At 40.8% G+C, this 24695-nt stretch overlaps 4 protein-coding genes and 2 long non-coding RNA genes across 8 annotated transcripts; 2 read left to right on the top strand and 4 right to left on the bottom strand.

The window, feature by feature from the left end:
• Positions 1-1376: 1376 nt before the first annotated feature.
• Positions 1377-3181, bottom strand: LOC111198992. Its single transcript, XM_022688388.1, has 2 exons — positions 2315-3181; positions 1377-2201 (listed from the first exon to the last, which is right to left on the bottom strand). The coding sequence occupies exons 1-2, from the start codon at positions 3179-3181 to the stop codon at positions 1377-1379; spliced, it is 1692 nt and encodes a 563-aa protein (XP_022544109.1).
• A 538-nt stretch (positions 3182-3719) lies between these two features.
• On the bottom strand, positions 3720-6184 carry LOC111198875. Its single transcript, XM_022688216.2, has 7 exons — positions 5749-6184; positions 5438-5659; positions 5258-5317; positions 5014-5073; positions 4773-4832; positions 4210-4587; positions 3720-4136 (listed from the first exon to the last, which is right to left on the bottom strand). Exons 1-7 carry the CDS (start codon positions 6182-6184, stop codon positions 3925-3927), a joined length of 1428 nt encoding a protein of 475 aa, XP_022543937.2. The 3' UTR covers positions 3720-3924.
• Positions 6185-7442: 1258 nt separating this feature from the next.
• On the bottom strand, positions 7443-9181 carry LOC106430784. The gene is made up of 2 exons (XR_001286076.3): positions 8843-9181; positions 7443-8754 (listed from the first exon to the last, which is right to left on the bottom strand). It is a non-coding gene; the product is annotated as an uncharacterized LOC106430784 (long non-coding RNA).
• Positions 9182-10460: 1279 nt separating this feature from the next.
• LOC106430793 lies at positions 10461-13460 on the top strand. Its single transcript, XM_048782627.1, has 10 exons — positions 10461-10701; positions 10789-10955; positions 11128-11401; positions 11487-11577; positions 11909-12033; positions 12157-12356; positions 12437-12600; positions 12681-12795; positions 12884-13048; positions 13122-13460. Exons 2-10 carry the CDS (start codon positions 10923-10925, stop codon positions 13284-13286), a joined length of 1332 nt encoding a protein of 443 aa, XP_048638584.1. The 5' UTR covers positions 10461-10701; positions 10789-10922; the 3' UTR covers positions 13287-13460.
• A 1308-nt stretch (positions 13461-14768) lies between these two features.
• On the bottom strand, positions 14769-20465 carry LOC111198618. Of its 3 annotated transcripts, XR_007340360.1 has the most exons (11): positions 20247-20453; positions 19655-19862; positions 19396-19568; positions 18092-19310; positions 17667-17816; positions 17119-17528; positions 16727-16999; positions 16439-16650; positions 15339-16344; positions 15162-15255; positions 14769-15078 (listed from the first exon to the last, which is right to left on the bottom strand). It is a non-coding gene; the product is annotated as an uncharacterized LOC111198618 (long non-coding RNA). The 3 variants fall into 3 exon arrangements; XR_007340359.1 differs by having other exon boundaries at positions 15339-16650; positions 20251-20465; XR_002652691.2 differs by having other exon boundaries at positions 15339-16650.
• Positions 19467-20385, top strand: LOC125610295 (ATP-dependent DNA helicase PIF1-like). The gene is made up of 2 exons (XM_048782626.1): positions 19467-19986; positions 20261-20385. The coding sequence occupies exons 1-2, from the start codon at positions 19467-19469 to the stop codon at positions 20299-20301; spliced, it is 561 nt and encodes a 186-aa protein (XP_048638583.1). The 3' UTR covers positions 20302-20385.
• Positions 20466-24695: the final 4230 nt, after the last annotated feature.

Raw genomic sequence — 24695 nt, 5'->3', positions numbered from 1 at the left:
GATGCGGGGAGGTCCCCATCATCAGAACTTCCGGCACCGCTAAAAACCCTGGGAGGCTTTTCTACTGTTGTCCTTTTGGATCTGAAGGGGTACTGTTATGTAATTTTTCATCTTAGCTTTTTGAGAAATCTATTTGGAGTCATTCTTATGTTCGACATTGTTTCAGGACAAATATCATCTTTTCACCTGGACCGACGAACGTATAGTGGAAGAAGTCGAGGACATGAAAGTGTTAGTTAGTGATTTGGAAGAGAAGGTTTCAGATATGAGATCCGAGATGGTTGGTTTGGCGAAGCAACTGGAATATAGTCAGCACATGCTCGAGATGCCTCCTAACGGGAGCTCTACCGGATGATGTGGTATATTATAAGTGTCTGTCACTAATCAGTAATTGGCCTAGCTTCAAGCTTATTATCCAAAGGATGTTTTTTGTTAAATGTTGGTTATATTGCCGGTAATACTTCATCATCAATGTATCTACGGTTGTTGTCTTTCCCCCAGTAGCAAAAGAATTATTATATCATGAATTGCGTTTCATAGTGGTGGTCACTCAGTCCTAGCACTGCTAACTACATGTACATTCCAAAACGTAACACACCTGAGTTTTCTTTTGTTATTCAGAACATAATCACTTAATTTCATTCTCGTTTACAAGGCTAACAAAAATAATATACCACATGCATCACAAATTAGCATCTACTAAATCATCAACACTGTATAAGACAATTTACCCCAATTAGTTTACATTTCCCGTCTTTCTATTAACATTAACAAACACGTTTATCAAATATGCACCATACTTTAGCATGCTATGCTGAAGCAACTTCATACCGCTATACGCTTGAGATATGCTACTCATGTGTTTATCACGATATATAGATTCTAACAAAAATTTCTACCAACAAATTTTGAAGCTATATCTGCTATATTGCTTTTCGTGTGTGAATGATTGATATCTCCTTTTAGTTTCATAGATTTTTTTATGTTAGCAATACAATACGCAACACTGACACATTATACTTAGATTTAGACTGGCAAAATAAATGGAGGGAGTTTTTATTTATTGTCACATTGCGATACATCATAATTCCTACACACCTTCATATTGGGATTTTTCGTACTAGTACTCATAAACATAAGATTATACATGAGCTTAGTCCCAAAATGATTCCACCCCTTTCCGAACAACCGTCCCTTCGCATGAAACACCCTCCTACATACTCGGCCACCTTCTTATATTGCTTCCTTGCATGTGGCCTTGTTGTGCCCCACCCCCTTACAACGGCTGCACAAAGTCCTCCTTCTAATTCGTTTCATCTGTAAATGTTGTCACCATGATCATATCATTTATATGAATTGTAACATTACAAACATCCTTAAGAGACACTCACAATTTTTTCACCCCTCGAGAAGAACCTTTGCTTTTTTGGCCTACCAGGTGGCCTTCTTGTTGTAGGAGGATATAAATTCATCCCACCCAATTCGCTAGCCAACTCGGTCACCTCAATAGTGTCTGGCACCGGGAGCACACTTCCTGCATATGCGGACCTCAGCTCCCCCACAGTATATGCGGGTAACACCAAGGACTCGACGCTAACTTTCCCCTTTATTGCAGCAGCAACAGCATGAGAACATGGTATAGCTAGCATTTGAAATTCGGAGCAGCTACAAGTTTTTTTAGCAAGATCAACATGAAAACTCCCACCGGTCTTGTTACGCACTTCATACTCATCCTCCGCAATAAGGGTTACTTGGTAACCTCCACCAATTTCAAAATTTTTTGTCAGCATACTTGCAACCTTCGGTGTGACAGAGCCTTTATTCTTGTTTGCGGCTTCTCGACGAGTAGCAAACCACTCCGTCAACTTGGTACGGATGAAGTCAATCAACGGTATTACCGGGAATTCTCGAGCTTCACGCAACACTGCATTCCAAGACTCCGCTAAGTTGCTAGTCATGATATTGTAACGGTTCCCAGGAAAATGCGCTCTCGCCCAATGTTCCAAACCGATTTCCAGAAGATACTCTGCGCACCTTGCATCCATGTTCTTAATGTCGTTGAAAATGATATAGAAGTCTTGCATCCTGAAAGTCCGCGCCGCCTTTGCAACGAGATACTCCAAGTGTCTTGCTCTGAAATTTGAACGTATGTTCCTCTTCAAATGCACCGCGCAAATACAATGCCCTGCCGTGGGATACACCTGTATTCCAAAGCAATATAAACCCATCACTGTCTAAATTTTTTTTTTTATACTTGTGTGTCTGACAGTTTAACATGCTAAGAATTATATTAGTGGATAATGCAACAAATTACCTTGCTAATCCCCTTGGATATTGATGGGTGCCTATCAGAGACAAACACCAACCCCTCGTCACCATTTACAAATGTTGTCATCTGCTGAAAAAACCACTCCCATGACGAGTCGTTCTCACTATCCACGATTGCAAATGCCAGGGGGAATATTTGGTAGTTGCCATCCTGGGCAGATGCTGTAAGCAAGCAACCCGCGTATTTACCCTTCAAATGCGTACCATCAACGACGATAACCTTCCTCATATACTCATAACCCTGAATAGAAGCACCAAAGGCCACAAACATGTACTTGAAACGTTCACCTCCGCCGTCAATTGCTTCTGTATAAAGGCTTGTGATGGTCCCCGGATTTGCAACAACTAGCTGCTTTAGATAGGTTGGGAGCTGCAAGTAAGATGAATTCGTTGTGCCCTTCACTTTGTCAATGGCAACGTCTCTCGATCGCCACGCCTTCCAGTACGATATATCTACATCATGATCACCATGCATCATCTGTTTTATTTCTCGGGGTTTTGGTCCCGTGCAAGCCCCGCCAAACTTGGTCCTCAAGATTTCGCCAATAACAGTTGCTGTTGCTTGCCTTTGATAGCCACCGCGGTCGTCAATGGAACATGAGTGTTCCGGTATGACTTTCCTTATCTCGAAAACCTTCGCATCCTTCAGCTTAACGGCATATACCCTCCAAGGACAACTCTCTCCACAGCACTCAAGAACCATCAACCCTGGTTCGGATTTCCTACTCCTGAAACGAAACTTCTTGTTTATTGCGTGAACCGCCATATACTGTCTGATAGCGTCCCGGTTCCTGAATATCATGCCTGTTTCCACCTCGCCATCGTAGTGTCCAATGTCTCCTGGAAAAGTCATAGTTAGAATTTGACTGCCGACGTCAATTGAATTTTAACATGCTAATACAGATAAAAGTCTGCCAACACTAGTTGAAAATATGGTAGATTAATCTAATACTTGCCAAAACACAAAATCCGACGATACCCGACATTATATCAAGCTAATAAACTCGGATACAAACTGATTGATCTGGTACAAACTGACTGGCTTGGTACATTAGATAAACACTAGCTTAGCCGTTTAACCTTTGGAAATCCTTGAACAACCCCGACTTTGAAAATGTTACATAATCAAAAATACTATCCAAAACACAAAGTCCACTTGATAATCAAAATATTAGCAAACCAACTTAAACGCAATACTAAACATCCGACATATCCACAGGAAACAGAGGTACTTGACTTAATACTTTACATTAACATGCTAATACAGATAAAAGCTTGGTAGATTAATCTAATACTTGCCAAAACACAAAAAACCAACGATAACCGACATTATATCAATCTAATAAACTTGGATACAAACTGACTGCTTTGGTACAAACTGACTGGCTTGGTACATTAGATCAACGCTAACTTAGCCGTTTAACCTTTGGAAAACCTTGAACAACCCCGACTTTGAAAATGTTACATAATTTTAAACCCTACCCAAAACACAATCTCCCCTTGATAATCAAAATATTAGCAAACCAACACAAACGCAATATTAAACATCCGACATATCCACAGGAAAAAGAGCTACTTGACTTAATTGAATCGAATTCACCACCCACCTTCTGTGCTGCTCCCTTCAGAAGAAGTCTCCTTCGGCCTCTGTTTTGGATTGGTGGACCCTTCGCCTTTTGTTGCACAGAACATTGCCAACTTCACCATCGGAGCAAGAGTTTTACTTGCGGTTGGTTCGGTCCCCATTGGAATATCCCCCTCCACTGGTTTAGTAGTGGCCAACACCAATCCACGAGCCGCCTCCAACTCTGAAATAAAAATCTTGTCTCGTTAACAATCTTTATTTAAACAACATAGATATTTGTAATCAAACCCACATACCGTCACTTGTGGGCTGTGTTAGGGGCCCAATGTCTGCATGCGTCGAGTCCGTGTAAGAACCTTCGCTGTCATCAAGACCATCTGGAGATGGGCTCAAACCCCGTCTGTCCACTGGGCGAACAGGCTCAATTCGCTCTCCCACTTCGGACCCAACATTATCATTTATGTTCACAGTAGCCCCACGTCCACCGCCTGCCAGACATTCTGTCGCTATACGAGCCCAAAACATCATACCATCATCAAGTCCCTCAGTTGGCGTTGCCCGCGCCCTTCGATGCTCTTCCATTGCCGTCATGTCCATACCAACATCCCATAATATTGGGGGCGCATCTCCTTGACCAACAGGCCCAACGACTTCGTTACCAAGCACAGTCACACCTTCAACCAAAATTTAAATTTTGTCAAATAATTTTTCAGGTAACATGCTAAAGATATAGATTTACACTACAACAAAAATTTTTGACGGTCTAACTATAACACATAGAACCTTCTTAACGGGATAACTACGACACATATAATCCAAAAAAGTTTAATATCTAATACAATCTAAATTTTAGACGCACCCGGGGTCGCATTTTCTTGAAGAACAGGTCCATCTCCTTCGGTACCAAGCCCAGTTACGCCTGCAACCAAACATTTAAATACTGTCAAATAATATTCGGATAGCCTGCTAAAGATACAGATTTATACTATTTTTAAAATTATTAACGGTCTAACTTTGACAAATAGATCATTCACCCAACAATTTTATATTATCAATTAACTTATCGTAACCCGTTAAACAATTCAAATATTTTCACTCACCAGGGATCGCATTTCCTTGAACAACAGTTCCTACGACCTCGTTAAGAAGCCCGGATACACCTTCAACCCAAAAATCAAATATTGTCAATTAATCTCATTTAGCATGCTAAACATTAGCAATAGCACTTCAATTTAAAAATTAAACGGACTTAACGTTGCGACATATATACTTCCAACCCAAAGCTTTTAGACATGCCAATTTAATTTCACTTAATTGGATAAACAAAAAACTTATTTGACTGACCAGGGTTCGCATTTCCTTCACCATCAGGTCCAATGGCTTCGGCTCCAAAGCCGGTTATACCTTCAATTGAGAAAATTTTATTTTTGTCAATGGGGTTCTGTTAACCTGCTAATTTTAAAACCTTGCACTACACTAATAGATACTATCAGGCTAGGTACGATAGATAGATTCATCACTCACCTGTTGTAGCATTTCCTAGTGCTACTTCATCCATTTCAGTGTCATCGTCGTCAAGTTCGATTATCTCTCTAACTGGCTGTGTTCCTCCCTGTTGGGTAGCCAGAAAGTTGTCTGCGAAAGCCATCTCCAATGAAACTCGGTGGAAGAGACGCAAGCTGTCTTGGGGAAATAAAGCATCCATGACCCGCTCGGTCTGTGCTGCACGATTACCAAAGACTAAACCTGTTGCATGATACAACAAATATTATACATTAATTGAAACCTGTTCGCAAGCCAATTGATATCACTCTATCTAGGGTTTAGATTAATACTTTCGTAAGCGGCTCTTGAGTTATCGTTTGCTGTGTGATCAAAGACATACGTTGTATTGCCTATTGCAAAATTAGTACGGCAGTGAAACTCATATTCAGCAACGTCTTTTGGACCCATCATTATGAGTATAGGAAGCTCACTTATCCAGGTTCTCCCATGGAGAAGCCAAGACAACTCAGCCGTGCTCGAGATCGTCGCTGGCGGTATCCGGTTACCTTGGGGACCGAGCATCCAACTAGGAAGTCGGTGAGAAAGGACAAGAGGGGTATTCTGGCTGAGACCGTAGCGCTGTCTTAATATCTGGTCAATCGCATTGTAGCTCACAGTCGCATAGACGACCACCCTATAGCCTATGTCTTCTGGATGGGTTATGAACTCCCACTCATCTCCACTCTTCTTCCATTGGCCTCGCCAAAATCGCACACAGCGAACCATCTGAGATGGAAACACACATTCTAATTACAAACAAGAATTTGCATGCATCCATAGTTGAACACTAGATTGGTTACCAATTTACAAATAATAAATAACATGCATATATATATATATATATATTCGAAGAATGTATTGCATGCATCGAACGTTTTTTTACACATAAGATATGTTACAAATCGCACACAAAAATAGCGGTTTTTTGATGAAAGATCAACGATCTCTGTAAAAATTTACTATAGCATGTACGGATGCAACACGAGCATGACAAGAATGAAAACAAATTAATGCGGAAAGATGATCATGGTGATGATTAGATAGTAAATGCAGGACTAACGGACTTAACAAGAACGAAACAAAATAAATGTAGCTATAATGGACTTCTCTCAGACATACGATGACAACAAATTAATTTCGGACATCAACGCCAATCCAAATCAGAAGGAAACAAATTTATTGCAGGTGAGAAGATGATTCTACAGTAATTGGATAGCAGACACACAAGAAAGCAAATTTATTGCAACTGAGAAGAACATTCGAACGACAAAGAGAGAAGTACATTTATTTTGTGTCAGGAATATTCACCTTGATTTATTTCCTCAAGTGTGAGGAGTAGCTCATCGTTGAGCTCCCTTTTATACACAAACCTCGAGTACATGTTTTTGAAACCCTCCCCCAGAAAAACTTTTCGCATGCAACCCAATATCTTTTCTTTTGATCTTCCTGGCCATGCAGCGGCTGTGTCAGGTTTTCCTATGTTTCTACTGGTTCGTGATGCTCAAACAAACACACGTAAAAGATATAGAAAAAGTGCAATCATTACTAACCCCCCAATTATAATTATAAACATTTTAGCTTGCTAGCTAAATACAGCCTACCCTAAATCGCGAACACAAAACGTCGTGAGGTTAGTTTGGTAATTGCAACGTCCACTGGATTGAATCTGATCCTCACACAAAATTATTTTGGGCAATTACCTAATTATGCACTTCTTAGTAGATATTGACCCAATTCACCCTTATTATTAATCGAAGGTTTATGGTAATTACAAATCCTTTTAAAAATAAATAAATTGCTAATGTTTTTTTATTAAATCTATATATAGCACATTTTCAAGGTTTGAGCGTCTGAGACTGAACTTCGTGAAGTTTGGTCCTAGAGTGGTCTTTTTTTTGGTTAATTTTCCTAATTATATACTATATATATGTCATCGATGTATTGTAGAGTTATGTCGTCACTGTATTGTAGATTTGTAATTCTGCAGAGTAAGCCCTAATGAATAGTGTAATGAAAGTCAAACAATAGGAGATCGTAAACGAAAGACTGGTGAAACCATTATGTGGTGAAACGTGAAACTGACTTGGATTAATAAAGTTCAACCAAAGTCCTAATTTAAAAAAAAAAAACAAAAGAAAGACTAAACTCAAATAAGCTTTCAATGATTCGCTTTTTTTCTTGACATTCTAAACTTCTTTCCTCTTTTCTTTCTCTTCCAACACTGAATTGCAATTCATTGTTTCCTTACTTGACTCGTAACCTCATATTCCTTCCAAATCATCATCGATTTGTGCAACCAGTTCTCTGCATACTTCATGATGAGTTTACCTATAATATCTGGTTTGAACCGTCTTGCCGTTTACAGTTGTTACAACCCTCATGAAGTGATCAAGTGGAAGGTTAGATATACCATTGTATTGACATTTTCCATTGCTATCAGCATCTTCTAGTATGTCATGATTATCATTGAAGGCTTTAATAGCAAGCAAGTCGCAGTATCTCCGTACAGTCTGTAGTTTTTCTGCCCATGGAGATAAGTTTGCACATGATCTCAGAACAGTGAGAGTCTCCATGAGGCAAGTACTACAAAATTTATGAAAGCATCTGCCCGGGAGATTACATTCCCGTCTTGAAATTCTTCAATCATGTACAAATACTCTGATGCACATCTCAGTGGAGCGATGTTGAGAGGATTCAAGTCCAGCGGGAGACAGCAGCAGAATTTCTAGATGGCCTAAAATGTTTCTGCTCCACCTAGCAAGTTTTCGAGCTTGAGATGATGATATCCATTCCCAGAAGCTGAAGATTGTAACTTAAAATTGCTTATGTAATCACATTTGGTGATCAAAGGAACCTGTTGAAGAGAAAGAAAACAAATATCAAATTATTACATAAGCCTTAATCGTTCATAGAGATTAGAATGAAAAAACAGATACTGGTTATTGCAAAAAAGAAAAGAAAAATAGATACTGTTAATAACCAAGGCTTGAGAAGACCAGAAGCTTAAGGACATTGCATAGTCAGAGATCGTTGACGGAACCTTGGATTACCTTTCCCGTTTCGTAAAAAAAACTAAAAAAGACAACAAATCAGTATCGCCTTAATAGCTACGCCTACCAGAAAAGTACTAATAGGCAGTCAATGGTCGCCGGAATCACCTGCTCGTCAAAGGACAACATGTAGACTATGAGCACACTGCCTTTCTCTACAATTGCGCATCCCAGATCCTCAGAAGCCGGGCTTCAACAGTGTTGGCACAACGACCGGATTTTAAGTCGGCAAGCATAAGGGAGGAGCTAAGCAAGAGTTTGTAATGATTGAGAATGAGAAAGTAATGAATTTCAACGAAGCATACATCCTTATTTATAGGTTCAGATTCGTTACCTTCGAGGAAGACGATGGTCATCTTGAATGCGAGTTAGTGGAGATCGTGGTTTAATGGAGTGAATGAAAACGTAAATGCCACAAATTGAATCGTTACGCCTCCGTCTGCAAAGACACGTGCAGTGAAAATCGACCGAAACGACATTGACGCACTGGGAGACGCAGACAGCAACGATGAAAAACGCTGCGTGTAGGAAAATTATATTAAGTAAGCTCAAGCCCAAAACTGTAAACGTGAAAACCCATAACAAACCAAACGAAAAGCAAAAAAGTTTCTTTAGAGTTGGACAGGTGTCACTCTCTCCTTTACCCAATTGATGACGTGGCATCACCAGGAGAGAGTGAACTATACTTTATATAATTAGATTTTAGCAAAAAATTACTTTTTAAAAGAAAAAATAATAATAATAATAATAGTCATAACTAATAAGTATACACAGATTTTGTATTATATAGAATAAGGAAATATTCCCATATTTCTACATTTTGAAAGATCATGATCTAGTACTCTTACTTCACCGCATGCACTTGAATCTCTTACCGTTACAGCTGCTTGAGTATCCATCTATAGGTCCAAAGATGCTAATTACTGATCCTCGATCGTTTCAGCAAATATCTACACTCCACGCTTGGAACAAAGGAGATATAAGACTGATGACCTCCGATACTAGCTAGAGGAATGGTGCAACTGCGAGTTCAATTTTCTTAGCCTTTTCGAGTGGTAGGAGAAGGGGAGAGAAAGTGAAGACGGGTTTCTTGTGTGAGTGAACTTCTGATTGATTTACCTGTTTGTGTTATATAGCTTTGATCAGTCAAAAGAGTATATATGGCCATGCATGGCAGCACACGCTTCCAAAGGATGTTGTTCAAGCCTTAAGTATATACTGTGTTTGCGCCGTGGCTGATTGTATTGTGGTGGTATATGTGTTAATCTTTTACCAACCGCTTGTGTTACACAACGATCACAATGTGTTACACACGAGTTCGAGAGAAAGAATAAGATAGACGTTTCAGGCTTATAAACTTTTCTGAAAATACTTTTGTATTATTGAGATTCGGTAATAATGTTTACAACAGATGATTGATCTTTATATAGAGATCGAATCAATACAAATATAAGAGACACAACTCTTTATACTAAAGGACACAACATGAAGAGTTACAACTCTTTGTGTAATCTATAATATAATGAGGGAGTTTCTCTCCTCCCGAGGTGACACGTCAGCACTTTTTAAAGGGGCCAAATATAGTATAACACTTACGTCGACCTGGCTATAACAACTAAAGTCTACTTGGCCCAGTAGTATAACCTGCTCATAGTAAAGCTTGGGTGTACGGGTTCGAATCGCCCTGGCTTCCTTTTTAATTTTTTTCTATTACACCTTCATCCACGAAGTCGCCACGTGTCCCATTTACTTATACGTATGGGCTTTGTGTTTCAATGGGCCGAATATATTTTCGTATAAGAGTTACGTCGCCCTGGCTATAACAACTAAAGTCTACTTGGCCCAGTGGTATAACCCGCTCATAGTAAAGCTTGAGTGTACGGGTTCGAATACCCCGGCTTCCTTTTTAATTTTTTTTTATTACACCTTCATAATGGGCCGTTACTTGCTTCCTAGAGCCCAAGCCGTGCTGTATCCAATACGTCGTGGTGAAACGCTGTGTTTTCTTCTAGGGTTCACGTGAGTTCATCTTCACAGCTCCAGGAGAAGAGACGACTTCGTTTGCGCAGCCGATCCTTCACCTTCCTTCCTTCCTTCCGTAACTCATCTCATTAACGCACAATTACACCGCCGCTGATACGATTTGGCTTCTTCTAACGCTTCTCCAGTCTCCATTATATAGCTTCTTCCAAGGTTAGCTCTCGGTTGCTCCTGACTTTTCTCTCTACGTTTTCTCTCTGCTTAGCTCTGTAACGCCTGCTCCGAAAATGACTACCGCAGTTTCTCCGGTCGCTAACGCCGTCGTCGCCCGATCCACATTCAACTCTCTCCGTCTCGGACGAACTTCTCAGTTCGTTGTTGGTCGTCTAATCCGCTTCTGGGATTCCCGCAACATCAAGAAGAATGGGGAGTTCATGGGGATCACGATACTCCTCCTCGATGAACTGGTACTGAATTTTGCCTTTAGATCTCTTTTGTATTATAGATCTGCTAGCTTTACGTTTTTTTGGTGAGTACTGAATTTTGTATTATAGATCTCTTTACGTTTTTTTTATGATTAAAAGGTTCTAATTGTTGATTAAAAAAATCTGATATTTTGATTTTAAAATTTCCTTGCAGGACTCGGTTATTCACGGGTTCATTCCCGCTAATCGAGCGAGTCACTACCGTCCTGATCTGAAGTCTGGTTCTATAGTAAAAGTGGATCGTTTTGAAGTTGCAAGGTGCGCTCACACGTACAAGATCACAGAGCATCAGTTCGTGATCCGTTTCACCCCTTCCACGCGTATCTGCGAGGTCCTCACTGACGCGCCTGTGATCAACTCTGAAAAATTCATGGTGCGGCGCTACAACCACCTTCACGTTCTCTCGAACACGAACCTGGAGCTCCCCGGTTTGTTTCCATAATTACAAAAACTATGATTCAATATTTCTTTTATTTTTGCTTTTAAAATAAGTAACTTTCCATAAACTGGCAGACGTCGTGGGTGAGATACGCTCCGTCCAAGGGTCCGATCTCCGGAACGATGCAGCAACAACCAGAGTGGTGGTCCGCCTCTTAATCGAACCGTAAGTATTAGTTTATTTTCTTACAGATTTTTGTAATGTCTCGAGAGCATTTTGATTAGTGGAGTCCGCTGATTCGTAGCTGTTTAGTTATTGTTGTGCTGTGTTTTATTATTATGTGGGATCATCTTGGTAGGTCGAGTTCGCTGTGTTTTATAACTAATGAAATCATCTTGACAAGTCGCGTCCGCTGTTTGGCTGTTTATTACATTGTTATGGTTTGTTTTATAACTCTGTGGAATCATCTTGATAAGTCACGTCCGCTACTTATATATCTGTTTAGTTCATTACTGTGCTTTGCTTTACTAATGATTACTTATTGTTTCTCCGACAGAGATGTGACTGTCTACTTATCTCTGTGGGATGAGGCTGCATCGACCTTCAGGGGTCTCTTGAAAGCAGGCGATAAGACCAAGTCTGTGATGTTGGTGACCACGGTCATTCCTAAACTATTTGGAGGTTCTGACCATTTACTTCCTGCTTCATTCCAATCTGGTCTCATACACGTTTGAACTCAGAATCCTCTAACATATTGATATATCTAATAGTTTGGTTTTTTTTTTTTTTTTTTTTTTTGACCAGGTAACATGTACTTGAACTCCACACCAGGGACTCGCTTCTTTTTCGACACCAGTCTCCCTGAGATAGCAACGTTTGTCAGCATGGTTGGAGGTGAATCATCCAAAGTGTTTCCTCTTGTCGACACTCTCCAAGGAATTAAGAAGAAGGAGCTTGTCTCAATAGCAGATCTCAACACTTTCATCTCCAACTCCAATGAGCAGGTTGTGATCTTACTGTGTCCACGTTTATCTGTGTATGCTGCGATTTTAGATTACAGTGACTGACGTGTTTTCATGGTCAGACTCAGGAGGCTGATTTCTTCTGCAAAGCACGGATTGTTGGTGTCGTCCATGAGAATGGGTGGTCCTTTGTGGCATGCACTGGCTGCAACAGAAAATTGGAGAGGATTGGAACTTCACTAAGCTGCAACAGATGTGTAACTGATGCCGTTACCGGTGTTGTCAGGTAACTTTGTATGCTATGCTCTATTTATTAAAAACATCTTACGCTAAGCATTCACTGACCATGTCATTGCTCGATCATAGGTTCCGTGTTGAGCTTGCTGTTGATGATGGCAACGATAGCGCCACATTTGTCGTCTTTGATAAGGAGATGACAAAACTTACCCAGCAAGATGCTGCTGTCCTCGCCCTCGATGAGGTTCTTTCTGCTTTTCACATTTAAAATATTCATTCCCATTGCACTCCCCTGCTAATAAGTTTAGTTACTGAATATTGCTGACGTGCAGGCTGCAAATGGCGGAGAGGAGAACCTCCCAATCTGTCTTGAAGAGCTAACTGATAAGGAGTTTGTGTTCCAGATCCGTGTGACACCTTTCAACTTCACACCAAACCACCGTACTTTCACTGTCTCGACTATAACTGAAGATATCATCTCGCTGACCCATGGCAAGGTTGTTCAATAATACTTGTCGATATGTTTATTGTTTGAACCTTTTGTTTGAAGCTAAAGTTCGTTTATCTCAGGAGGAAGATGAGAACATTCTTGGAGGCAATGAAGGTGACAGCGGGTTGAAAGCACCACCTTCGGGTCCGTCTGTTTTGGGAGAGAATGTCGGGGAGGAGTGTGGTACCACAGATCCCCCAGAGATTGCAGTCACTCGGAACAACCGCAAGCGCTCCCGTGAGTGAATGGAATGATCCATTCCTATGAACCCGTCAACTACTTAGTTTTTGCGCTTTAAAATAACTACTACTATCTTTGTTTCCATTTCAGACTTTGCATAATTTTCTTCTGCCATCTTTTTCTGTTTGGATGTTTAATTTCTCTTTGCTTATTAATGAAATATTGACGGGTTCTACTTATGTTTATGATCTCATGTTTATGAATATATATATATATATATAAGTTAGAGATAATAGAGAGAGCTATTGATTTGTAAGTTATTGCCATTGCTGGACTACAAAAATAGAGGAATAAAGGTCTAATTCTTATTATGTGTGTATGCGGTTGTCTTAATTGTTCTATCATCTTATTGTTAAAAGAATTTATGTATAAATTTTAAAAAATAGGCAGAGGCAAAGTTTTCCAGGGAAATATACGTGCACATAAAGAGTTACACCTATTGGTTATATAAAAGATTTTTTTTATCTATTGTATATATTTCTAGCCTATAACTTTTGGCAAGGCCATCCAGAAGCAGCATACCTCTTTGGGATTCTGCTCATGTGTTTTGGCAAGGATAAGAAGGGTAAGAAGGTGATCAACAACTTAGCCGAGACCAAAGGCATCACTGTTGTTGAGGACTGCTGGGACACAGTCCAGACTGCCTTGAGCGGCTTTACCCTCTCTATGAGAGATGTTTACTTGAAGTCATATGAAAATGTGCAGCCAGAGATCAATTGCCACCCCGATGAGCTCAACACAGCATGTAGTAAGTGTTTTCACTTCTTCCTGGTGTCTGAGTTCATTGAGATGATCATGGGTCTCAACAACATCGTCAACCGCTGAGGAGTTCATGTGTTATGGCCTCCAGTTTTTAAGTTTTTTTTTCTAATAATTGTGTTTCGCTTTCTTCTCCCACGGGACCATGAACACTCATTTCCATTTCCAGTTGTTGCCGAGCGTAGACTCGATCTTTTGTTTGTTGTTTTCCTAATTCAATAATTAAAAAGGCAATGATAATTGCCACAAAAAAAAAAAAAAAACAAACTCTGATTATTAACCGTCGTCTCCACCAATTCACAATTTAACAAGGACTCTGACCTGATATCAAGCTGTTGCATTTGAACTGATAAGAAGTTGTGGGACAAGAGAAGATAATAACTGTATTACTGATTCCAAGCCTTCATGGGAAAAAATGAATTACTCATAATAACTGGTGCAAGCCCGTTAAACGTCCTCCACACGGCAACGCACAAATTCCACTATAATATCCACCAATTTTTTATTAATCTTAAAGATCAACTTATGTACGTCGTAAAACTGTTGATGCGAAATTCCTACAACTCTACAATTTAAATTGTAAATATAAACATTATCTATTAAACAGAAATTTAAAATAAAATTAGCAAAATTTATTAAAACTCCTACGTATCAAAGGTCCTTTTATTATACCTCAATTTCAGTCCACTACATTATCATATTAATTTTCTGTAAAAGCACCAAAATAGTAGAGTGAAAATAAATGGGGTTCATTATGTAAATGTCTCCACAACAAATATACGTTACGTAATCAAACCAACAATATCACGACTGTTCATCAGAATTCCTACACCCCGTCTTTAGGACTAACACGCACAGAGTTTTTACACCAAAATCACAACTGTTCATCATGGGAAAAAGGAAAACAGACGATCCAACAGCAACTGAATGGAACAAACGCTACAGACAAAGCACTCTCCTCCGATCAGACACGTCGTCAATTATCCCTAGCTCCTCTGGCGAGAACTCAAACCGTAAAGGTGAGCTTCACCCGTAAACCTTACATATATATGAAACCACTTGACTCAATAAGAGAATTAACAACGCCTACCAATATATATGACTCCTAACAACTATTATACCTGCAGATACTCTCCTCCGATCAGACACGTCATCAATGATCCCTAGCTCCTCTGGCGAAAACTCAAACCGTAAAGGTAAGCTTCACCCATAGACCTTACATATATATGAAACCACTTGCCGCAATAAGAGAATTAACCAAACATACCAATATATATGACTCCTACCAACTATTATACCTGCAGATACTCAAAGAAGAGCAAGGGAAATGCGGCGAGCCATACTATTATCAAAGAAGTCAATCCGAAAGCACCCAAGTAAGCAAAAAGATATCCGACCATGGAATAGCTTTCTCCTCCTTTGTCTTCAACTTTTTTGAATATGGAAATAACAGATTCACCTACTCTCTTCAAATATGAAATGACCAATCACCCATACTAACTTTTGGCAACATTTGTTTGCGTAGGCTCCAGACCCCGCACTTTAGGGAGGTCATCACGCACTTCAGGGACATCACGCACTTCTGGGAAGACGTCACGATCTCTTAAAAAGGCAACTAATGGGATCATAGAATGTCCCCTTTGTCATGCTCTGGTTTGGGAGAAAGAAAAAAAAGGGACCAGAGGTCCTAACAGAATACCGCTTTTCAGTATATGCTGTCAACAAGGCCGAGTAAAACTCCCACCAGAACCAGAAGCTCCACCCGCCTTGAAAACACTGCTCCTCAGCTCCAAACATTTCCAGCATGATATCCGGACATATAACTCCATCCTCGCATTTACGTCAATGGGCGCACAGATTGATCATTCCGTAATGCACAAAACAGGGCCTTTCACTTTCAGAATCCATGGTCAAAATGCACACAGGATCGGGTCTTTGGTTCCTGGAGCAGGACAACCTCCAAAATTCAGTCAGCTCTACATCATCGATACCGCTAATGAGATTAAAAATAGAATCTCCACTGTCAAGCGTACGGCCACAGTAGGTGAACTGGATCCTAATATAGTAAAAGAGCTGATAGAAACAATGGACACTCACAACTGTCTGACTAAGATTTTCAGAAAAGCTAGAGACATCCATGAAACTGATAGCTGCCAGGAATTTAGCATAAGACTGAAAGGCAAGTCAAAGCGTGATCGTCAATATGATATGCCTCAAACTGATGAAATTGCTGGTCTGATCGTTGGTGACTTTACGGAGGATATGGGCGAGAGAGATATAATTGTGCAACACAGATCTTCAGGCCTGCAGCATATAAGTGATATGCACCCACTCTTTATGACTTTGCAATACCCAATCCTCTTCCCGTATGGACAGATAGGCTTCAACGAGAACATACCGGTCATAAATACTGACGGAGAGCCTAGGAAAAGGGGCTACATCACAAAAAGAGAGTACTTTGCTCATCAAATACAAACCCGCTTAGCTGAAGGCATGGTTATTGTGAGGTCCAAAAGGTTGTTCCACCAGTATATTGTTGACGCTTTTACATGCATAGAGCAGGAAAGGTTGCGTTGGTTCCGCTTAAACCAGAAGAAAATCAGAGCAGACCTATACAACAATATACAAGATGCAGTCATGAAAGGTGACACAGATGCAAAAACAATAGGAAAAAGAGTCATCTTACCCTCCAGCTATACGGGCAGCCCCCGTTATATGGCAGAAAAGTATCATGATGCGATGGCAATATGTCGATGGCACGGGAATCCAGACTTATTTATCACTATTACAACAAATCCTAAATGGGAAGAGCTATCTGACCACCTCAAACTGTATGGAACCGACGATCCCAACGACCGGCCCGACCTCGAGTCTAGAGTGTTCAAGATGAAGCTCGATGAGTTGATGTCAGATTTCAACAAAGGCATATTTTTTCCCAGACCCAAAGCAGGTACCATTCCTGCAAATAATATTGTTATTAATCAACATTAAGGTTTTCTATACAAACACACCGTTTCTAACCAACTACTCTTTGCCAAACAGTTGTCTACACCATAGAGTTCCAGAAGAGAGGCTTACCACACGCCCACATACTTCTATGGCTCGAAGGGGACTTCAGAAATCCCACTGCAGCTGATATTGACAACATCATCTCAGCAGAGCTCCCTGACAAGGAAAAGGACCCTGAAGCTTTTGGTTTGGTGGAGCAACACATGATGCATGGTCCCTGTGGGAAAGACAGATTATCATCTCCTTGCATGGACAATGGTGTTTGCACAAAGAAATTCCCCCGCAGTTATGTTCCACACACCCAAGTTAATGAATCAGGCTACATCTTGTACAAGCGCAGACAGACTGGGCAGTTTGTTTCCAAGGGAAAGATCAAGCTTGATAATCAATTTGTTGTCCCCCACAACCTCCAGATCTTGAAGAAATACAAGGCCCATGTCAATGTCGAATGGTGCAACAAATCAAGCGCCATCAAGTACCTGTTCAAATACATTACTAAAGGTGTTGATAGAGCTACCTTCAAAGTTCAGAAAACCCCAGAGCATTCCGAACGGTCAGAGCCAAAAAAACCAGAACAGCCAAGGAATGAAATTAATGAATACATTGAGGAGCGGTACCTTTCAGCATGTGAGTCGATGTGGAGAATTTTTGTGTTTGATATTTACCACAACAGTCCAGCAGTGCAGAAATTACCAATTCACCTTCCTGGCGAACACATGGCTGTTTTTGATGAGAATGAGGACCTCCAGAACGTTGAAGACAGGTACCTACATGGCCGGACTATGTTAACGGAATGGTTTGAAATGAACAGACGTTATGAAGAAGTCAGAAAACTAAAATACATCGAGATGCTAACAATGTTTGTCTGGGACAATTCAAACAAGATTTACATAAAGCGACAGCAAAGAGGGAGCATTGGAAGGATTGTAAACATAAACCCAGCAGCTGGTGACAAATATTATCTTGGGATTTTAGTCAGCTTAGTTCGAGGCCCTACATGTTATGACGATTTATATACGGTGGGTGAGATCAAATATGATACCTTTCAAGAAGCCTGCTATGCTAGAGGCTTTCTCGGAACAGACAAGGACTGGCATGATTCTATGTCTGAAGCATCTCAATTTTCATCACCAAGATCTCTTCGCTACCTCTTCGTACTAATACTCATCTACTGTCAAGTTTCAGAACCAAGGAAACTTTGGGATCATTCTTGGGAATATATGGCAGAAGATGTCTTGATGCGCCAGAGACGCCTTCTTCGATTCCCAGACCTCCAGCTAACCCCAGACGAACTGCAGCAATACACACTTATTGAAATAGAGACCCTGCTTCAGAACTACGAGAAGTCATTGACTGAGTTTGCAGGCATGCCACTTCCAAACAAAGCTATCATGGACGAAATGAAGAATAGAGCAATGGCGAGGCACAACCAGTTTGATTTAGCTGAAGAACAAAAGGTTCACCAGGAACTTTTCTGCAAGCTCAACAATCAACAGCGGGCAGTATATGATGCAGTGATCAAGTCCGTTCGTGAGCACCAAGGCAAGCTATTCTTTCTCTATGGAGCAGGAGGAACGGGGAAAACATTCCTATATAGAGCAATCATTGCAGCTTTACGATCAGGAAGTAAAAAGGTTATACCCGTGGCATCCTCCGCCATTGCCGCCCTTCTCTTACCTGGTGGTCGCACAGCACATTCAAGGTTCAGTATTCCTCTGAAGCTTTATGAAGATTCTTACTGCGAAGTGAAGACTGGATCAATCCTCGCCAACTTCCTCAGCGAATCAGACCTCATCATCTGGGACGAAGCTCCCATGGCACATCGCCACGCCTTTGAGGCTGTTGATCGTACTCTCAGAGATATAATATCCGTATCAGATAAAGCGGCCGCCATGAAACCTTTTGGGGGGAAAACCGTCCTTCTCGGTGGTGATTTCCGCCAGATTTTGCCAGTTATACCACAAGGAACAAGACAAGAGACAGTCAACGCTGCTCTTAATCGTTCGCACCTCTGGAACCACTGTAACATTTTTCTACTCACCCAAAACATGCGTGTCGAGCCAGAAGAAAAAGAGTTCGCAGACTGGATTCTTCAGGTAGGTGATGGCGTAGCAGCAGGTGAGCCTCATAGCCTAGGCGACTGTGAAACACCAGAGGACAAAATATTCTTAGATGACACTGTCCTCCTCCCTAGAACTTCAACTCCTTTGGAGACACTATGTTCTTCTGCTTTTCCAGATTTTGCAAACCAATACACGGACCTGAGAAAATTCAAAGAGACAGCCATTTTAACACCAAGGAATGTGACAGTTGATGAAATCAACAATTTTTTGGTTTCAAGAGTACCTGGACCAGACAGAGAATACTTAAGTGCAGACACCTTTGCAGAGGATGAACAGCATTCAGAGGAGTTCAAAATGTCCTACCCATTGGAATATCTGAACTCCTTGGAGTTCCCAGGCCTACCAGCTCACAAACTCCGGCTGAAAGTGGGTGTCCCAGTCATGCTCCTGCGTAACCTGAACCAGAAAGAAGGCTTATGTAACGGCACAAGGCTAATAGTGACACACATGGGTGAAAAGGTTATTAAAACCGAACTGCTTACTGCTACAAAGAAGACAGATCCTATCCTGCTGCCACGGATCATCCTGTCACCACTAGAATCCAACCATCCTTTCACCTTGAAACGTCGCCAGTTTCCAATCCGAGTTTGCTATGCGATGACAGTGAATAAAAGCCAAGGCCAGACTTTATCAAACGTTGCTCTATACTTGCCTAAACCAGTCTTCAGCCATGGTCAGCTATATGTGGCCCTGTCAAGAGTCACAACACCCAAAGGTCTCAAGATTTTAGACATGAGCAGTAATGTGGAGGGAAGCAAGACGATAGACAACATTGTCTACAGAGAGGCCTTCAAAGGCCTCCCAAAAACAACCGGTACGCTAACTACTTTCTCCACCTAAGCATTTCATAATTTCCTTGTGGTTTCAAGCCTTAACAGAAATAAAAAAACCTAGGAAGTATGGCTCTAACGAAATATCTGTCAACGAACCATGTGTCTCAACAGCTAGACTTTCACAAATCTATTTTTAAAAACAACCTCTTTATTGTCATCATAAAACTTCATTAAAACGTATATGACATGATCATTTTTAATCAAGGGGCAAAACAACAAATAAAAAAAAAAAAATTCAAACCTACTCTCTTGCAGGTGTAACATACGACGCCGACGAGGCAGCCGAGGATCAATGACAACGGCGGAATCAGATGGACCTCAGGTAAGCCAATCTCTCCTCAGTCAGTCAAATCAATTTACAACACAGATTGAAATTGAACATCCCCGATCCCAACACTCCAATGTCTCTTTGCAGGGCATGAATCTTTGGTCTCTGTTTCGTTTGTTTCGCACAGTCGCTGTTCTCCGTGACATTCTCCCATGTTGTCTCCGGACCGGTTTTTTTCAATTAAACCAGTTTTATTTTACAAACAATTAATTAAACAACTACTATTTTTGGGTTATCCTTTTTCCAGGCCTTCTAACTCACCAACATCTAATGTCGAACAAAGCCCAGTTAAAACTTTTCTAAACAACATATCAACTATTTTTAAAAGCACTTCTATTATAATTACAACTTACCCTCTAATTTTAATGCAATTCTTTTTTATTACAAATCTTATGTTTAATTAATTATTAATTATGTTTAGAAATACTATAACCATTTATTTATTTACGGATTTTTTTTTTAAAAAAAAACAGGATTAGGTAAGATTATAAATTACTATCGAGAGTTTTATATATATAGATATCTCCAAAAACATATTAACAACTAACTACATACAGAGGCCCATAAACTTATACAGTTATTCCATGCACACGTTAAATACATTAACGTTATATCAATTCATTATGCAAACATATATGTAAAGTATCCAAACACTAATAACCAACACCAGAACCAATTCATTATATCAATTCATTAACGTTATTTTAATATCCACCTCATACCCACTGATAACCAACACCAGAACCAATTGGCTGACCTATCTTCTCCACACCTTAGAAAACACGAAAACTGAAGAACACACATTCGACAAAAATTCCTAACACAGAACTACACGACAGAACGGCAAAGTATCCGGCCCCGCGCGTGCGCGGGGGCTGTGGCCCTAGTAACATAAATAACTAACTTATGTAAATGTATCAAGGAGAGATTAGATTATAGTTTAACACTCCTCCTTAATCATATCTCGACTTGACTCCAAGCTGCTTCCTTAGATCTTCAAATCTTGAACCGCCCAATGCCTTTGTGAGAATGTCTGCGAGTTGATCATCCCCTTTGCAATACTTCAGTTCAATGATTCCCTTTTGCTCAGCTTCCCTCACGAAATGGTACTTGATCTCTATGTGCTTCGTCCTTCTGTGTTGCACTGGATTCTTCCCAATTGCTATTGCTGATTTATTGTCACATAAGATTGGAATGCCTCCTTCAAACTTCTGACCAAAGTCTTCAAATAGTCTTTGTAACCACACTGCTTGATTTGCTGCTGCACACACGGCTATGTACTCTGCCTCAGCCGTTGATTGCGCCACTGTTTGTTGCTTGCTTGACTGCCAACAAAACATGGCTGATCCAATAGTAAACACATAACCTGAAGTGCTTTTCTTGTCTTCCTTAGAACCACCCCAATCGCTGTCCGTGTAGCCTAGAAGTCTTGGTTCTTTCACGCTTGTGAAGTACACTCCAAAGTTTGATGTTCCTTTGACATATCTTAACACCCTCTTGGCTTCTTGGTAGTGCTTCATGCGAGGTGATGACATGTATCTTGAGAGATAGGCGCTTGCATACATCACATCAGGTCTTGATGCACACAAGTACAAAAGCCCTCCAATGATGCTTCTATACTTAGTCGGATCTCCATACTCCTTGTCATCTTCAACTCTTTTTCCTTGTGGTGTAAGTGGGTTGCTTACACTCTTGCTGTCTCGCATCCCAAACTTGTCTACAAGTTTGTTTGCATACTTTTCTTGTGAGAGAAATATGCCTCCATTGTCTTGAATTACTTCCATTCCAAGAAAGTAGTTCAACAATCCAAGATCCACCATCTCGAATTCTTTCTTCATGTTCTCCTTGAATGTGTTGATGCTCTGAATGTTGCTTCCTGTGATGATTATATCATCCACATATAGACTCACGATCAACACATCTCCTCCTTGCTTCATGATGTATAAAGCCGCATCATTCATACTCCTCTCAAAACCGTTTTGAAGAAAGTATGAATCTATCCTTCCATACCATGCCCTTGGGGCTTGCTTTAAACCATATAAAGCTTTGTGTAGCCTTAACACTTTGTGTTCCTTCCCGTGTGTCACATACCCAGGCGGTTGTGTGACATACACTTCTTCCTTGAGGTCGCCATTGAGAAAGGCTGACTTCACATCCATCTGATACAATCGCCACTTCATCTGAGCCGCATAGGCAAGTATGGCTCGTATTGTATCATGTCTTGAGACAGGAGCAAACGTCTCAAGGTAGTCAACACCATACTCTTGAGAGAACCCTCTTGCAACTAGCCGCGCCTTGTGCTTGATGTGATTGCCGTTTGCATCGGTCTTGATCTTGTAGATCCACTTCACACTTATCACATTCTTCTTCTTTGGCTTGTCCACTAGTTCCCATGTCTTGTTCTTCTCAATCATGGCTATCTCCTCATTCATTGCTTCTCTCCATTCCTTGGTACCACACGCTTCATCATAAGTGTATGGTTCTTCATTTGCATGAAGACAAGCTTCTATAGCTTGAGCCGCTTCATCAAGCTCTACTCTCGGTGCCCTTTCCATGATATCAACCATGGACTTGAACTTCCTTAGTGCCTCAGAAGTTTCTTCATCTCCACTACTAGTATCATGATCATCATTTTGAAAAGAAATAGGACTGAAAGTACTTCTTAATTGTTCCTCAGGACTGGATGCACTTTCGGTTTGTTCCTCAGGACTGGATGCACCTTCGGTTTGATCCTCAGGCGAGTGAGAGTCTTCCATAGACAACTCCAATGTCTTCCTCACTTCTTCTTGCCTTTTCCAATCCCACTTCTTTCCTTCTTCAAACTCGACATCTCTTGATACTTCAATCTTCTCATTCTCCAAAATGAGAACTCTATAGCCTTTGGATTGGTTGCTATATCCAACAAAGACTCCACGCTTTGCCTTGACGTCTAGCTTCCTCCTCTTTTGATTTGGGATATGTATGTAGCATATGCTACCAAACATTCTCATGTGTGACACATCTGGCTTGTGTCCACACCACTTCTCTATAGGAGTGACATCTTCTTCTATTGTCTTTGATGGCAGACGGTTTTGAAGATATGAGGCAGTGTATACCGCTTCTGCCCATAACTTGAGCGGTAAGTCTTGCTCTGCCAACATCGATCTAGCCATCTCCACCAAGGTCCTATTCATGCGCTCCGCTGCACCATTTTGTTGTGGTGAATAAGGCAAGGTGACTTGCTTATTGATTCCTTCTTCTTCACAGAACCGGTTGAATTCTCGTGAAGTGAACTCACCACCTCCATCTGATCTCAGTGTCTTGATGGTACAATCCGACTGCTTCTCCACCATTGCTTTGAACTTCTTGAACAGTGAGAATGTCTCTGACTTTTGCTTCATGAAGTATACCCAACACATGTGAGTATGATCATCCAAGAATAGCAAAAAGTATCGGCTTCCATCAACAGACTGGTGCTGCATCGGCCCACATACATCCGTATGTACAATCTCAAGCTTCTCTCTTGTCATAGTTTGAGATTCCTTTGGGAAGCTTTTGCGTGATTGCTTTCCAAGTCTACACGCCTCACATGCTTCCTTCTTGACTTTAAACTTTGGTAATCCCTTTACCAAGTTTTTGTCCTGCATTTGTTGCAACCTTTTGTCGCCTACATGACCAAGTCTTTTGTGCCATGTCTCCATCTTTCCTTGCTCACTAGCGCTCAAGGCTTCTTCTACCTGAGCCGAACTCATCCTGATTCGATAGCTTTTGTGAGTCATTGGGATATCCATTATCCTCCTTCCTTTTGCATCATCTATGATGCATCTCTTCTCTTGGAAACTCACCCGGTATCCGCTTGAAATAATTTGTGGAACACTCAACAAATTTTTTGCCAAACCTGGAACCAAGAATACATTTCTGATGGTCTTCTTGCCACCTTTGATCATGACGGTAATGTCTCCTTTACCGGCTGTCATGACTGTGCTTCCATTTCCAATCTTTATTGGAACCTTGATACTCCTATCAAGCTTTGAGAAGTAACTCTCCTCCTTTGTCATATGATTAGTTGCTCCACTGTCTACTAACCAGACATCTTCCATCACTGTTGTTGCTGCTTCGCTCGCACTGAACAACATGTGATCTTCATTTGAATCTTCTTCGAGACTCACATGTGCCTTCTCTTTCTTCTTTGAGTAGCACTGATTTGCAAAGTGGCCTAACTTGCCACAATTGTAACACTCTTTGTTACTTCTGTGATCCTTCTTTGGATCTTCCTTCTTCTGTTTCCTCCAACACTCGCTCTCATTGTGGTTGTTTCTCTTGCAGAAACCGCACCACTTCTTGCCTCCTTGGCGCTTTGAGTTGTCTTGTGTAACACCAGAA

The sequence above is a fragment of the Brassica napus genome, chromosome A6 (genome assembly GCF_020379485.1).
Source record: "Brassica napus cultivar Da-Ae chromosome A6, Da-Ae, whole genome shotgun sequence".
Classification (NCBI taxonomy): Eukaryota; Viridiplantae; Streptophyta; class Magnoliopsida; order Brassicales; family Brassicaceae; genus Brassica; species Brassica napus.
The sequence above is the reverse complement of the archived record's forward strand: the minus strand, read 5'-3'. Positions and strand labels throughout refer to the sequence as shown.

What these genes read in the sequence shown, in the direction of transcription:
- LOC111198992 (XM_022688388.1), bottom strand. Translation starts at nt 3,181, where the DNA reads ATGACTTTTCCAGGAGACATTGGACACTACGATGGCGAGGTGGAAACA. An exon ending in TATCCAAGGGGATTAGCAAG is followed by an intron (nt 2,202 to 2,314) that starts GTAATTTGTTGC and finishes TTTGGAATACAG; the next exon opens with GTGTATCCCACGGCAGGGCA.
- LOC111198875 (XM_022688216.2), bottom strand. Translation starts at nt 6,184, where the DNA reads ATGGTTCGCTGTGTGCGATTTTGGCGAGGCCAATGGAAGAAGAGTGGA. An exon ending in ACTAGGAAATGCTACAACAG is followed by an intron (nt 5,318 to 5,437) that starts GTGAGTGATGAA and finishes TCTCAATTGAAG; the next exon opens with GTATAACCGGCTTTGGAGCC. An exon ending in AACACAGCCCACAAGTGACG is followed by an intron (nt 4,137 to 4,209) that starts GTATGTGGGTTT and finishes TTTTTATTTCAG; the next exon opens with AGTTGGAGGCGGCTCGTGGA.
- LOC106430793 (XM_048782627.1), top strand. Translation starts at nt 10,923, where the DNA reads ATGGGGATCACGATACTCCTCCTCGATGAACTG. An exon ending in TCTCCAACTCCAATGAGCAG is followed by an intron (nt 12,357 to 12,436) that starts GTTGTGATCTTA and finishes TTTCATGGTCAG; the next exon opens with ACTCAGGAGGCTGATTTCTT. An exon ending in GCCGTTACCGGTGTTGTCAG is followed by an intron (nt 12,601 to 12,680) that starts GTAACTTTGTAT and finishes GCTCGATCATAG; the next exon opens with GTTCCGTGTTGAGCTTGCTG.
- LOC125610295 (XM_048782626.1), top strand. Translation starts at nt 19,467, where the DNA reads ATGTCCTACCCATTGGAATATCTGAACTCCTTGGAGTTCCCAGGCCTA. An exon ending in AGGCCTCCCAAAAACAACCG is followed by an intron (nt 19,987 to 20,260) that starts GTACGCTAACTA and finishes ACTCTCTTGCAG; the next exon opens with GTGTAACATACGACGCCGAC.